This window comes from Zalophus californianus, chromosome 10 (assembly GCF_009762305.2).
Source record: "Zalophus californianus isolate mZalCal1 chromosome 10, mZalCal1.pri.v2, whole genome shotgun sequence".
In the NCBI taxonomy this organism is placed as follows: Eukaryota; Metazoa; Chordata; class Mammalia; order Carnivora; family Otariidae; genus Zalophus; species Zalophus californianus.
The window spans coordinates 87,863,462-87,877,556 of NC_045604.1; the positions used below are offsets into that span (position 1 = coordinate 87,863,462).

General features: G+C 42.1%; 2 protein-coding genes across 8 annotated transcripts in view; one reads left to right on the top strand and one right to left on the bottom strand.

The window, feature by feature from the left end:
* Positions 1–11,755, top strand: part of REXO5 (RNA exonuclease 5) — a 48,053-nt gene extending 36,298 nt beyond the window's left edge. For all 5 annotated transcript variants that reach the window (XM_027612151.2, XM_027612150.2, XM_027612154.2 and 2 more), the window contains one exon: positions 2,436–11,755. In XM_027612151.2, the coding sequence (XP_027467952.1) occupies positions 2,436–2,517 (82 nt within the window). In that variant the 3' untranslated portion in view covers positions 2,518–11,755. The remainder of the gene's footprint in view (positions 1–2,435) is intronic.
* The window catches only part of DCUN1D3 (defective in cullin neddylation 1 domain containing 3), a 35,264-nt gene continuing 32,173 nt past the window's right edge, over positions 11,005–14,095 (bottom strand). For all 3 annotated transcript variants that reach the window (XM_027612167.1, XM_027612166.1, XM_027612165.1), the window contains exon 3: positions 11,005–13,258. In XM_027612167.1, coding sequence (XP_027467968.1) covers positions 12,775–13,258 — 484 coding nt within the window. In that variant the 3' untranslated portion in view covers positions 11,005–12,774. The remainder of the gene's footprint in view (positions 13,259–14,095) is intronic.

Here is a 14,095-nt window from a genome sequence, read left to right on the forward strand (position 1 = left end):
CTGGGTCCAGTCCCAGCTCTATCACATACCTCCTCTGACAAGTGGCCAAGCCACTTTCCCACTGTGGGTTTCAATTTCCTTTTGGTAAAATGAGAGATTTGGAGTAAATCAGTGATTTTCAAACCCTTTCAACTATAAAACCTTTTCTTTAAAAGAAAAATTGCTGTTAAATCCTAAAGCATAAAGACAGGCAGTTCTGGAATGAGTGGGTGGTGGATGAGTATATCTTGGGGGAGAGGGACGAGAGGGCAGTAGCTGTTTTCAGCACAGTTTGAAAATCACTAGATTGTATTTATTTCTAAAAAGTCCCTTAAAATTTTGACATTCTAGGATTCTTTTCCAGGCCCAAGGTCCCAGACGACAGAACATGAATGCCTCAGGCCTTGAAACCTGATCAGAAATTAATTTCCTGTCATAAAATCCTTGTGACATGCATCTCAGGGCCAGTAAGGAGATGGGCTACCTGCTGGGCAGCTTGAGAGAATTGCTGTCTATGAGGAACAGGAACTATTAAGTGTTTACATTTGAAACAAACAAAAAAACCCCATCTTAGACTGATATACTTTAAACAGGCTTTTGTGGGTAGGTTAACAGCATGAGGTGACCATAAGTTGCCAAAAAAGCTTTTTGGTTCAGAACAGACGTGCCCTGACATAGCTTCTCAGAGCCAGTATGTGGAGGGGGTGATAGAATAAGGGGCAGGGTCTTCATGTTCCAGGTAGAATCTTAGATTGCAGTTCTTCATTTTGTAGGCAAGCTAAGAGTGGGCCCGAGCTTCCTCCTCCCAGAAGTGGCCAGGTTATTCCACAGTGGATGAGGGCCTGAGGAAGCGAGCATTGGGGTCAGGGAACAGAAAGGCTTAGGTTCTGACTAAGGCAAAGGTCATGAGACACATATGACAAATCATGAAAAAACTCTGGAAATAGCAAATCCTGCAGTAAGAAAATCTAATGTTCCTTTTATTTTTATTTTAAAGATTGACTTATTTGAAGGAGGGGAGGGGAAGAGGGAGAGAATCTTAAGTGGACTCACTGCTGGGCACAGAGCTGCTCCCCACCCGCTGCGAGGCTCAATCTCAGGACTCTTGAGATCATGATGAAATCAAGAGCTAGCTGCTTAACCAACTGAGCCACCCAGGCACCCTGCTCCTTTCTTCTAAAAGTTACATTTTGATGTTTGTAGCCTTGTTGAGCAAACCCGGGAGGAGCACACATTTACCCAAACTATAGGCTTGCTGTGTGATTAACTTCTCTGGGCCTCATCTTTGCAGCTTTCTCTATGATCCCAATGCCTTGGGAAAGGGTAAAAGTAGTTCAGCAAGGAGTAGCAAAGAGAATAGGTTTCCTCATGCTTGGAGCCTGACTCAGCTCTTAATTCTTGTATTTTCAGTAGATGTTAAGATTAATAATGAAAATATTGCTGTATTTGCCATAATTCATCAAACCCTTGATAAGCGTTTTCAGTTGAGGTTGTTGAGTCCTCATTTAACAAGTGGAGAAAAAGGCTCAGATTAAGGAGTTTGCCTAAGGTCACACAGCTAGTAAGTGCAGTTAGGATTTGAACCCTGATGGTCTGATTCCAGAGCCACTCTCCAGCACTCAGAGTTCCAGTCCCAGTCCCCCCTGCCCAAAAGGCTAGTGCTTATTAGCGTTAAGTTCAGACATCAGGTGGTGACAGTCTTCTCACTTCTATCTGCTTTGCCTTGGAGAGGTCCTCAGCTGTCTAACCCAAACCCTTGAATATTCACTACAAGGTGGCAGGGAACTAACATGTACTGAATGATGCCTACATTCCAGCCACTGTACCGAGTGTTTTACAACATACATTATTTAAAAGGACTCTTGATGGCAGATTACCATTATTACCTGGTTCTGTCATTCAACTTGTTGAGCAACTATGAGCTTGATTCTTTTAGAAAAGTGGACATAACAATTGTACCTGCATCAGTACATATTTTAGGTACATAAGCTGTTTTGAAGGATTAAATGAGAATGCATATATAAGGTACTTAAAATAATGCTTGGTACATGGTGAATGATCTGTATGATGTATGAGGAAAGTATGAGGAAATGATCTGTAAATTTTAGCTATCATTGTCCATAGTCCTCACAAAAGCCCTGTGAGAATAGTAATTTAAGTATTTAATATTTTTATAGTTGAAGAAATTGAGGCTCCGTTTGAGGTCATTCACCCTGGGTTGAGATCTGCCTCACATCTGTTCAATAGCAGAGCTGACTTGATTCCAGGCCTCTGGGACTCGTCAGTGTTCCTTCCATGGAACCATTTTCAGTAGGCAGCTTTCCATCAACTGCTTTACCTGTCTATGCCCTGCCCCATATACATACCCCCAAAAACTTAACACTTCTTACCTAGGAGTTGGTAACCATTCTTTTAACCCTGTGGATTAGAAACCCATCTTCACTCATTTGTTGCAGCACTCACGGATCATTCTCTGGCCTAGGACTGATGGGAATAAAAGATGAAGAGGAAAGCACCACCCCAAACATGTGTTCGTGAGTCTGCCCATCATTTTCCATGTGCTGTTCCTTATCCCTCGTGGGCAGTGGCAGAGAATGTGGTCAGGCTGCAGCCTTTCTATCTAGCAGACAGCTTTTGTGGAAATGGTGTACCACTTAAGAAGTTCGGTCCATTTATATGGCATGTATGCATGTTCAATAAATGCCTAAAATTTAAGCATCCTCATCTTAAAACAGGGTGAGAAGGAAACCAGTTTGTACTTTCTTTCTTTATGTCAGTGGACTTATACACAGGAAATTTGTAGTAGGTGCTCGTTCCATGTAACACTCCTATTAAATGGTATATGTAGGTAAGGAAACCAGGAGGGAGGGACTTTGCTATGGAGAAAATCCAGCCATTATGCAGGTTGTCAAAGCTGTTATCTATGAAGCAAATTTATGTAAGGCAAACTTTTCTTATTGACAGCTGTTATAAAAATGAAGGAAAAAGACAGGCTGAACTGAAAATCTGGCAGGTCCACACACAGGAGAGTGGAAGACTGCTTTTTACCAACACTGGAAGCACCCTTCCAATTCCATTTTTAGGAATGCTTCCTTCCCCCACCCTTCAGTGAGATTGCAGTGTCACCCTTCACCAGTAGGTGCCTCCATCATATCGGATCTCCCCCTTAAAACTGAAAGCTTCAAATTCAGTGAAAGCTACTCCTCTGCTTTTTTATCAACTCAAAATATTAACATTCTGTGTTGGAAAGGACATGGGTACAGGTACATACAACTCTGAAACAGAAATATTTATCTGCCCTCTGGAAAAGATGAACTAATCCAGCATACAATATGTATCATACCAAAACCCTTGTAAGTTGCTTCGTACATTGGGATCCAGCAATTCCACTTCTATAGTATACTATAATAATAGTATAGATGCACACAAACATGTATGGAGGAGATACCACAGGGGGAGCCCAATGGAATTCTTGGTAGCCATTTTTAAAAATTATGTGCGTGTAAATAAAATTTCTAGTAAAAAGAGTTCTGCGAGAAGTAGCAGTTGACCTCTGGATACAGACAGAACTCTGAATCCTAGCTTCCCTACATATTATGTGAACTTGAGTACACACCTCACGGGATTGTTGTGAAGATGTGATTATGCATTCCCAGTATATGTTGTAGGAAATGTAGAGGCTTACAGAATAGTATGTATAGTTTGAGTCCTTTTTTTGTAGATAAAGATACACAAAGACATGCATAGGCTTAGAACAAAACCTGGAAGGCTATATGTCAAATGTGGCGAGATCAGAAGATTAGGTGTTACCAAATTGCTTTTGGCTGTTTTGGTTTTAAATCACCGTATGTTGCTTTTATAACTAGAATACCTAAAATTGATTCCCAAGGTTGGGCATTTGAGGCAGTGTTTTTAACCGTTTAACTTCTATAAGAGCCAGCCCTATGTAAAAGTTGGGAACCAGGAGCCAGAACTGAAGAGCTTGATTTAGGATCAAGACACTGCAACTTGAAGCTCCCTTGTAAAGCGGAAAGTTCCCCAGGCATACATACAGTGAAGGCCCTGAGATTATCTTGAAACTGACAATGTTACTGAATTCTTTCCCCACCCCCAGCTGTGCTCCAAAGCTGTAAGAGCTTAGCTGCTGTTTATTTCTTGAGACTCCAGTCCTGAGACAAAATAATTGTGTCTGCCTTTGAATATGGACAGATCTGGCCTTTGAATATGGACAGTTCAGCTCTGCTTCTGGGCAAGCCACTTAATCTCATCTGAGTATATTTTCATAGCTTATAAAATGAGAATTATCTTTTTAAGGATTATTGTGAAAATTCAATAATCCAGCTTGTGGAAAAATGACAGAATAGTGGGATATATATATATATATGGACTTTCCCTCTCTGAGCCTGTTAACTCACTTTTAAAATGGGGACATTAGTACCACTTCATGAGGTTATGAGGATTAAATTAGGGAAAGCCCCACATTAAGTGTTCAATAAATGACATTTACTGAGGAGCATCTTCCAAGTGCAGGATCACAGAACAAATTAGGTTCCATGTGCCAAGAATACCACCTTTGCTCCTAGGAATAGCCAAGGCCATTTCCTTCTGGATGGGAGGTTTCCCAGTGGGCCCGCAACTCCAGAACTCTACAGAGATGGGCCCAACCATAAGGTCTCTGAGGCCTCAGTCTGCACACACTGTTCTTTCAGCTGATGCTCCCACCTTTTGGAAGCCAAAGCTGCCAACTTGGCCTCTTGCAAAACACACATTCCATTCATAAGTGCGTTTGTGCATTTCTCCTCCCACACCCTTCTAGGCAGCCAAGGCAGCTGCTGGAGAAGCAGCTTCTCATTTGGGGGAGAAAGGCAACTCCCAAGGGTTTTTACACAACTCTTGATTTAGGCTTTGGACGTATTACTCCCAATTTTCTGACCTCCTCGCCCACAGTGGAATGGTTTAGTACACTCAGCCATGTTTGTTTTCATTTCTTTTGCCCCTTTTGTAAATAACCTCTTCCCTATTATAAAGAAAACCAATTAATGGAAACTTGAAAAATCCAGAAAAGGTAAAATCGCTTCTAATGCCACCACTCAGAGTCAACAACTGCCACTATTTCAGTCTTCTATCATACTTTTTACATCATTCAAAAGCAGATTTTTTAATAGCTGCAGAATATTCCAACATGTTGATGTGTGTCATAATTTCTAAAACAGTCCCCTGTTGTTGACACTGACGTTGTCTCCAACCAATTATATCCTTGCACATACATCTTTGATAAATGGTATTTGTTAAGGAAAAATTCCTAGAAGTGAAATTGGGTTAAGGCATATGAACACCTAAGGTGGTTTTAATTCCACAGAAGTTTTTACTGTGTTAGCTAGCATGGACTTGTTTCAAATCTTTGCTAATTTGGTAAGTTAACAAAAAACTTTCCATTACATAGATACAATTTCTATTTATTTGAATATCCTGTAGATTGGCATTTATTTTTTTCAGAAGCTTTTTGGCCAGTTTTTTTTAAGGTCTCCTTATGGATTAAGTACAGTGTCCATCCGTTGATTATTGCAAAAATGTTGCTAGTTTTTTATTTTAAGGTAGTTTTAGAAGTCTTATGATTTCTTCTATTCGCTCTTGTACTTAGAAAGTCTTGATTGATCCCGAGATCAATTTAATAGCCATTGACAAGTAATATATGGGTTGTTGTGTTTTTTTTTTTTTGGTGGTGGTTGGGGGGGCTTGTTTTTTAAGTAGGCTCCATGCCCAGTGTGGAGCCCAGCACAGGGCTTGAACTCAGAACTATGCAATCGAGACCTGATATGAGATCAAGTCTCACACTTAACCGACTGAGCCACCCAGGCACCCCTATATGTTTTTTTAAAATAATTTTAATTTTTACACTTAAACCTTTATTCCTCCTGGAATTCATTTTGGTATATGGCAACTTTTCCCCAAATATTTAGAATTTTACCCGTTTACTTATCTTTACTTACCCAATCAAGGAGAATGTGTCCTTTACTATGTAAGTCCATATATACAAAGCCTGAGGGTTTTCTTCTGTCTTGTTTTATACTAGGTACCATACCATTTTGTAGCTCTTTATTTTAATATACTAGCAATTTCAGCAGCACCACCCCAGATAAACACAGGGCCATGGAGAGTCTCCATCAGCATGGATTATAAAACACTATAGTCAGATGCTTTGCTGTTGACTGAATTGTTGCCGTATTCCACTAGGACTTTTTCAGCACCCCTAAGGCAAGAGAATCAAGGTTGGAACATTACAGAGGAAGGACATTAAGCCCAGAGAAGAGCGTTATGGCTTTCATTAAGACAGGGCCTCCTGAGAAGTCACAACAAAGGAAAGGAAATGGAGAGTTTAGGCTGGCTCCCTTACCTCTCCTTCCCCAAGACTAACCCTTTGGACCTAGGCCACAACCCAGAGCTAAAATGGGATTTCCAGAGCCAGCCCAGTCATGTGCTTTTGGCAACTGGGTTTGAGAAGAGAGAGGATGCCAGTGCTGAGGTGACTCTTCTGTACTTCTCTGAACCCTCAGCACTACCTTCTGTAAACCTTTTCTGCTAGAAAACATCCATTCTACATGCCAGTTAAGCTCATCTCTGGTGTGAAGATATTGCTTGCCCCTCATCTAATCAAACTGGATTTTAGCCATATATAATCTGTACAACACCACATCAACACTTTGAATAGCTCCAGGCTCTATACAAGCACCCAAATCAGTATCTTTCACTTTCTAATTCTCCAAACCTCTATTTGTTAAGGCCCTGGCTGGGCTCAAGTCAGAAAGGCCCAAGCACAGAAGACACAAGCCCCAAGAGCCAACTGGGTTATAAGTACCTGTTTTGGAGATAAACTTTTTAAGTGAGAAAAAAATGTAACCTCCTCCCACCCCCCACCCTATTTCCTTCCAGCCTCCATCTGATGCTAACCTTGGTAATAAGGGAAGAAGAGAAAAGAAAAAAAATTCCAGTTCATTGAGGAAAACTTTCAACCTTCTCCCTAGTGCCATGACTCCCAAGTCCTTTCCAACTGAAAGGAAAAATAAAAGCACATCTAGTCCTACCACTATACTTACTTATTTTTAGGAGATACCAACATGAGGCTGGAAATCTTTGGGAAGGTCATTAGGGCCTCCATCAAAGAAGTGAGTAAGATGGCTGGCCAATAGCTTTCCTGAATATAAACAATAACAAGACAGAAAATACAATGAAAGGAAGCTAAGGGTCATATAACTGGTCTACCATAATCAGACTTCTAGGATGTAAGAGCCAAATAGAACCATCAGGGATCATGTTAGTCTAAGCCCCCCACCTCCAGCCCCATTTTGGCACAGAGGGAAGTTAAGCCCCTAGGAGGACTGTGTGACCATGCCAACCCCCATCTCTTCCTCTCTGGATTCCTTGCATTACTCACCTGACATCCTTTTGGAAACCTTAAACTTACGTGATTTAGGTGCTTTTTAAAGACTTTTAAATCCTAACCCTCTGGTGGAATTAAGTGTCTCTGACATTACAGATGAGTAAGGAAACTCGGAATTTCACTAACTTGCCAAAGGTCACACAGCAGTGGCACTTGACAGTTTCAGCTTGTCTCCTCTGCCTTAATCACTGCCAACCTGATAGATGTAGGAGCCATCCATTAGCAGAGTGCTCAAAATCACTTTGTTTCTCATGGGAATCCACATCAGTTGCTACAATAAGACTATATAGGTAGTGGCCCTCTGAGGACTCATTTGCTTTTTGCCTACAAGTATTAGGACCCCAAAGGCCATTAAGTTGGTGAGTGGGAAGTCAACATCCATGTTCGAAGTCTGAGGATCCTGTACCATCTGGATTATTTTCCAAAGCATAGGAACTGCTATCCATTATCACGTTGGAAGAGGCTCCCGACGGATAAATCTCACCCCAGAATAAAGTCACTGGTTTGGTTTTTTAGTGTTTTTTTTTTTCTCTCAGAATTGTCAATAGTCAAGTAAACAAATTTATTAAATCCAACAGCAGGTAACCTTCCAAATAAAAAAAACATCAAAAGAAAAATGTAGACAAAGACAAAAGTGTGTGTAACAAGTTAATAAAAATATTCAAGGGGCCATTTGGAGAGTGCAACAGTGCAGAGAATACAAACAAAAGTATTGACCTTTGTCAAGTTTGTACAACCTCAAGAAACAGACACACTGGTCACAAACCAAGAGGAATCCACAAAGGTGGAGGGTCACATGAGTAGTGGACTCATCACCTCAGTGGGTTAAGGCAGGGTATCTGTAGGACCAATTCATCCAAGCCCCCATTTGCCTATTGTTTCAAGTTCCCCCTTTGAAACCTAGAATCATATTCATTAGTGCAACAGGTAAGAGCAATTAATTACAGACTCGGGGCTGGGGACCAGAATCAGAGGGAAGACACTTCTCCCAGAATAAATTGGGGGGTGGGGGGAGAGACACAGCATCTACTGAATGGCTTCCTTTGGCAATATCCAAGAATATGTTGTAGTAAGTAGTAAAAAGGGAAGGTGGGTGGTAAAAGAAGGTATCCGTGAAAGCAGGCTTAGTTTCCAAGAGGAATAGGGAGGATGTGAGGCCCCAGCACCTGAATCAGAAGCAGAACCTGATGGTTACTCAAAGCTATTTGAATCATCTTGGCTTCTGCAACCAGTGCTCAAGCATAACTTTTTCAGTAAGGAAAAACACCTGCAGATCCTCACTAAAACACGGCCCCCAGTCCAGGTTAAACTGGATATATGCTGTAATTATAGCTAACTATAGAAATAAACTCTGAAAGGGGGTGGGTGGGAACCCCCTCTAGAATTCAGAAAACAGATTACGGAGTAGGAGGAGGATCAATGAAATATGTCCTCAAATGAGTCCCAATTAACACACTTTAATAACCTTTAATAGTCCTTTCGGCTGTTTAAACAAGTTCCTGCTAGAGTTCCCCGCAAAGGAAGACCTTTGTCAGTTACCAAGATGTTCAAGTCATCACTAAGCAAACATTAAGAGACAAGAAGAACGCAAAGCAGGCAGCTAAAACAAAACCTAGCAGCAGCTTCTCTCCAGCCCTTGTAATTGTATAATTGGGTCTACTCCTGGGCTTCACTACACTCAAGACTTGTCTTTAAATGTGGCAAACCAGTCCTAAATACAGATGTTTTGGTTTTTAAACTTTTAGACCCAAGTCCTTATCCCAGTCATTTCCCACCGTTGTTTGATGCAGTTTGGCATAATACAGCACTTGAGGCCATCACATGAACTATGCAGTTCCACACCCTGCAGGCTCCAGCACTGAGGCCTGAATTTTGGCACCAGCCTCTGGGAGATCAGAACTGTATCAAAGATTGACTAAAACTCTGTGGCTTAATCCCTTCTTCCTTTCCAAGAAGGCTAGTTTGTGCCTTCCTTAGGTAAGTTTAATACTGAAAACACTGCCTTGTACATTTCCAATTGGATTTCTTGGGGCCTCTGGGCTTGGGTGAAATTTGGATCTTCACCCAGCTCTAATTTTTCTTATCAGAAGAGTAGATAAGGGAGTCTTGGACCCAACTTACACATGTGGGCACAACTGGCACAGATGAGGGACAACTGTTGAGGCATCCAGCTGAAGCATAGCAAAGTGTCATTGCAGGAGGTGGGGTTAATGATACATTCAAATATGGCAGGGATGGGGGAATAGCATTTCAATGAAGCAACACTTCATCTCATACAGCTTTCTAATCCCTGAAGAAATACCACAAACTCAAAGCCATTTGCCAAAAACCAAGAATTTCCCAATACATATTCAATGTCTTGTAGTCACCCTCAGATATTTGCCTATTTTCAAAATGGCATCCACATCCTGCCCCTCTTCACACCACCCTGGTATTACATCGTTAAAGTGAGGAGCACACTGGCTTACCTGAGGGGCATGCATTTGGCCTCTTCCACACAATTATACTGCTCATTTAAAAGCAAACCTATTTCTAGGTTAAAAGGAACAGGGACCTTTCATTTCCCAATAGTGTGACTACAAACCCTACGCACACCCCACCTTCGATCCCTTTGCAAAAAAAACCTGCTTTTCCTGTGGTCAAGTCAAACGCTGGCCCAGAGCCACCACGGAAGCTTGGAATTCCTTGCATCAGGAAAGCCAACCTGGATAGAACCTGTAAGTCCTTCCCTAACTGCTCCCCTTTTCTGGGTTTCTCAATTGCATTTCTGTAACAAATAGGTCATGAAAAATATAACCAAAAATAATTTAGTGGCTCTTTTTGTGGGGAGGCAGAATAGCTAACAAAATCCACCCATTCTAGCACACCTAATGCATGGAATGCCATTGTAGGCTGGGGAAGGAATCCAGTTCCTCCAGAGTCCTCAGGATCCTCAGTGCCTCCCTCTTTTGTGCACTTCTCTCCATATACCCTTGTAATTAAGACAGAAGAGAGCCTTACCTGGCTAGGAGCAGCCTGCCTTTTCCCTTTTTAAACCTCTACCCAGTCTAGAATGAGGAAAAGCTAGGGGTTGCAGGACTGGCTAGATGAGAAGGCAGTCTCTCTTAAGACTGGGCACCCTGACTACAGTTGAGCCCACAGAACCTGCTGGGGCCCCTAGAAACTCTCTTTATATAAGGAGCTTGTGTCTTAGGCTAGAACAAAGCCAGACATCTGGCCTGAGACCCTCTTCAGCTTTCCAGCAGTACTGCTAACTTGCTGTGGCTGATTTTAAAGTTTCCCTTCTGCCCCTCTAGAAGGGGCAACTGCCAGGTTTAGGATCTTAAAAAAAAAAAAAACAAAAAACTCCACAAGTATGTTTCCTATGTCAATGTCAATCTTGGAAAAACATGGACTGCAGGAACTCCTCAAGTAATCATCTTTGGAAAGACGGGAGCCTGGAGCCATAAGCCTCCTCCTAATAAAGGAACTCAAAATAAGCAATTCCTGCCCAGGCTGAGAAACACATACCTGGGAGGCAGATGGAAGTAGGGAAGAAAACTCCAAATGTTTTAATAGACAAACTCTCATTACCTCAAGAGTATAAATATTTTATAAGTTTTTATTTAAAAGATTCCCTTTTCAATCTGTTCCAAAGTGTTGGGAGCTGAACTGTACAAGTTCCTGCCACCCACCCTTCCAGTACAGTGTTTTGAGCACATGTTTTTTTAGATGGAAAAATAACAAGAGGACCCTCTACTGAAACCAGGTAGGACCAGAGTCAGCTCCTGTGTGGCAGTTTGGCCAAAGCTGGCCTTATGGAGCAAGCACGCAGAGGAGTCTGGGGAACTGGGCCTCCCTCTTGTGAGGAAAGGGCTGAGAAAATTCATCCTCTCTTTAGTGAAGATGGTCCAAATTCAGATGCAAAAGCCTCCATTTATGACGTTCCCTGGCACTCTTCTTATGCTTTATATATTGAAGGCAGCTCCCTCTTTTATGGCCAGTTTTAGCAGGCAAAGAAACAAAGGAATATAGATACATATATGTGTATATATATATTTTATATAGGTAAAATATATACATATCTTATATATGTATATATACATATTTGGGGGTAGGGGAAGGAGAGGAGGGTCATGTAAACCTAAACAGTCATCACATTACCCCAAATGAGCCTAACATTAACAAAGAAGATAATAAATAACTCCTGGGGGTTAAGTGACAACATGGGTGCAGCAAGAAGGGAAAGGGCACACATTTAACTATTAAATACACTTCTATATTTGTTTGGCAGAGTTCAGGCCAGTCCCAGGCTTCTGCCCTTGCCAGACAAGTAAGCTGATGATACTCAAAAAAAAACTTTAAAGAAAAAAAAAAATTCAAGCAGAGCTCCATACCACAGTTTTCCTTCAAGTCAGTTGGCCGGCAGGCACAGTTTTCCGACCACCAGGAACAGAAACTTTGGCTCCAAGGCAAATGAAAAAAAAAAAAGTATTTTCACTTACAACATGAAAATACAGAAAATTCATCAAAAACAGAAAACTATCAAAGTCTACTTCCAGCAAAACTGAGGTAGCACTGCTTTCTCTGCATTCAATGCTTAAGTGGTTCTCAGTACTATGTGTTCTAAAAAAACAAAAAAACTGCTCACTTGACTGACAGGTGCAGCATGTTGATGGATGAACTCAACATGAAATGCAATAGGTCAAAGAAGGAATGAGCAAGAAGTGAAGAAAATAAGGGTTTCGGATAAATTAGCTTAAAAGGGGGTTGTCACCAGACAACAAATGCTCTTGGCTGGCCTTGGCTCTCCAAGAGCTTTAAATCATCTGGGAATTAATGCATTATGGTTAACAGTTAACACTGCTATTCAATTCTGTATAAATCTTTTAAAATAATTATTACAACCTAAATTCATCCTTGTAAACAGCACTACACACAGTACAGACCTGCCCTGGAAAACAATATGCAAAACTGAGATCTGGCACTGTATCATCTTGTAATGTTAATTCAACCTAACCGTCCCATTCCCCCCTCCCTGCTCTATGCCCTCCCCCACAAAAAAATCTAATTTGTGCAAGAAATGGCAGGCTTATTCTATCTGAAGTCTTAAAAAAAAAAAAAAAACACAACATGTATCCAGGTTCAAATATTTTGGGGGACCCCCCCAAAAAGAAATAACCAAAATAACCAAAAAGTGAAGAAAGTGCCTAAAACATGATACAGCATTTTAGAGCCCTTTCAGATACAAGGCAGAGAAAGGTGTAAAGTAGAAAATATCTGGATCTTCAGTAATTTCCAGAAAGGTCCAATTCCTCGGTTGGCTGCAGGGCAGCAGGCAGACCCTTGCTGCTACTGCTGCTCCTGGGCTAGAGCCACTAAGTCTGCTCCCCGGGACACAAGCCCTCGGGCCCTGAGCTGCGTGCACCTCTCCCTTCCCCTTCTCTTTTCCTTCGCTCCATTTCCCACTCCACAAAGGTGTCGAAGAGACTTGGCCAGGCCTCATCTTCACTGTAGTTGCTGAGGTCAGGCCCAATCACCTGAGTGAAGTTAAGGAACATGTTCCAAGTGTCCCGGGAGATGCCCTTGATCCCCGAGGGGTTCTCAGTTAGGAAGTTTAGCCACTGGTCCAATACTGGAGGGTTGTTCTGGGTAAAGACTAGTTTCCACAGGGCAATGGCTATTTCCCGATGCAGTGACCGCTGCCCTTCTTCAGAGTCCAGACCAAACTGAAATGTAAACCGGTAGAGATCCTTGAATTTATCCTCTTGTTTGGCTTCCGTTAAGAGGCTAGGGAACCGTGCACAGATCCCATCAATGCTGTCTGCACTTATTGCTTTGCAGCCATCAAAAAACTCCTTCCTGCAACAGGAAGGAGGGGGCACAATTAATATTTGTAAACAATACCATCTGCTGAGAGGCAATATAGCAAAGTTAAGAGCATGGCTTTGAGGCTAGACGGCCTGCATCTGAATTTCAACTCCTCCACTAATGAGTCCTATTTCTTCATCTGTCAAATGGTGAGAACACCACCTTACTTCATAGGGTTTTGGTGAGGACTAAACACGTTATATGTGTCAACTGCTTCTAACAGTGTCTGGCACATGGAGGCAGCTGATGGTGGTTGGTTCATTCACTTATTCATCCTTCCAAAGCGAAACTCCAGTCTCTCCTGCTCGATGCCCTATTTCCCATTCTGCCACAGTGATTAAGCCGCAGACTCCCCTCCCAGACGGGGAGTCTTCCTGCTTTCCTGCTTTCCTTTTGATTCTCTATGGGTTGTTTGTTTTTGGAATACTTTTGGTGACTGCCAAGGGAGATCTTTGGAGCCAAAGATTCTGGATAAACCTGGCTAACTCTGCCACCACAGATCAAAGTTCTGTTATTAAAAAACAAAAACTGCATATGTATTTTTAACATCTACATAACACTTTCAGGTTACAACATGGTCTCTCACTGATGATCATCTCAGAGACTGCTTTTCAGCTGAAGATACAAGGCATCTGAAGTCTGTCGGGCAACCTACTGAGGGGGGTCGGGGAGGAGGTGTCTCAAAGCCAATTCTTATTTATAAGCCGGTGCTCTGCAAACCACACCTTGGGGTGACCTTGCCACCCCCTCCCCACAAACAACCTCTGCAGGCCACAGGGCCATGGTGATGTGCACGCGCGCTGACGGAGGCGCTCCCCGGACCAGCGC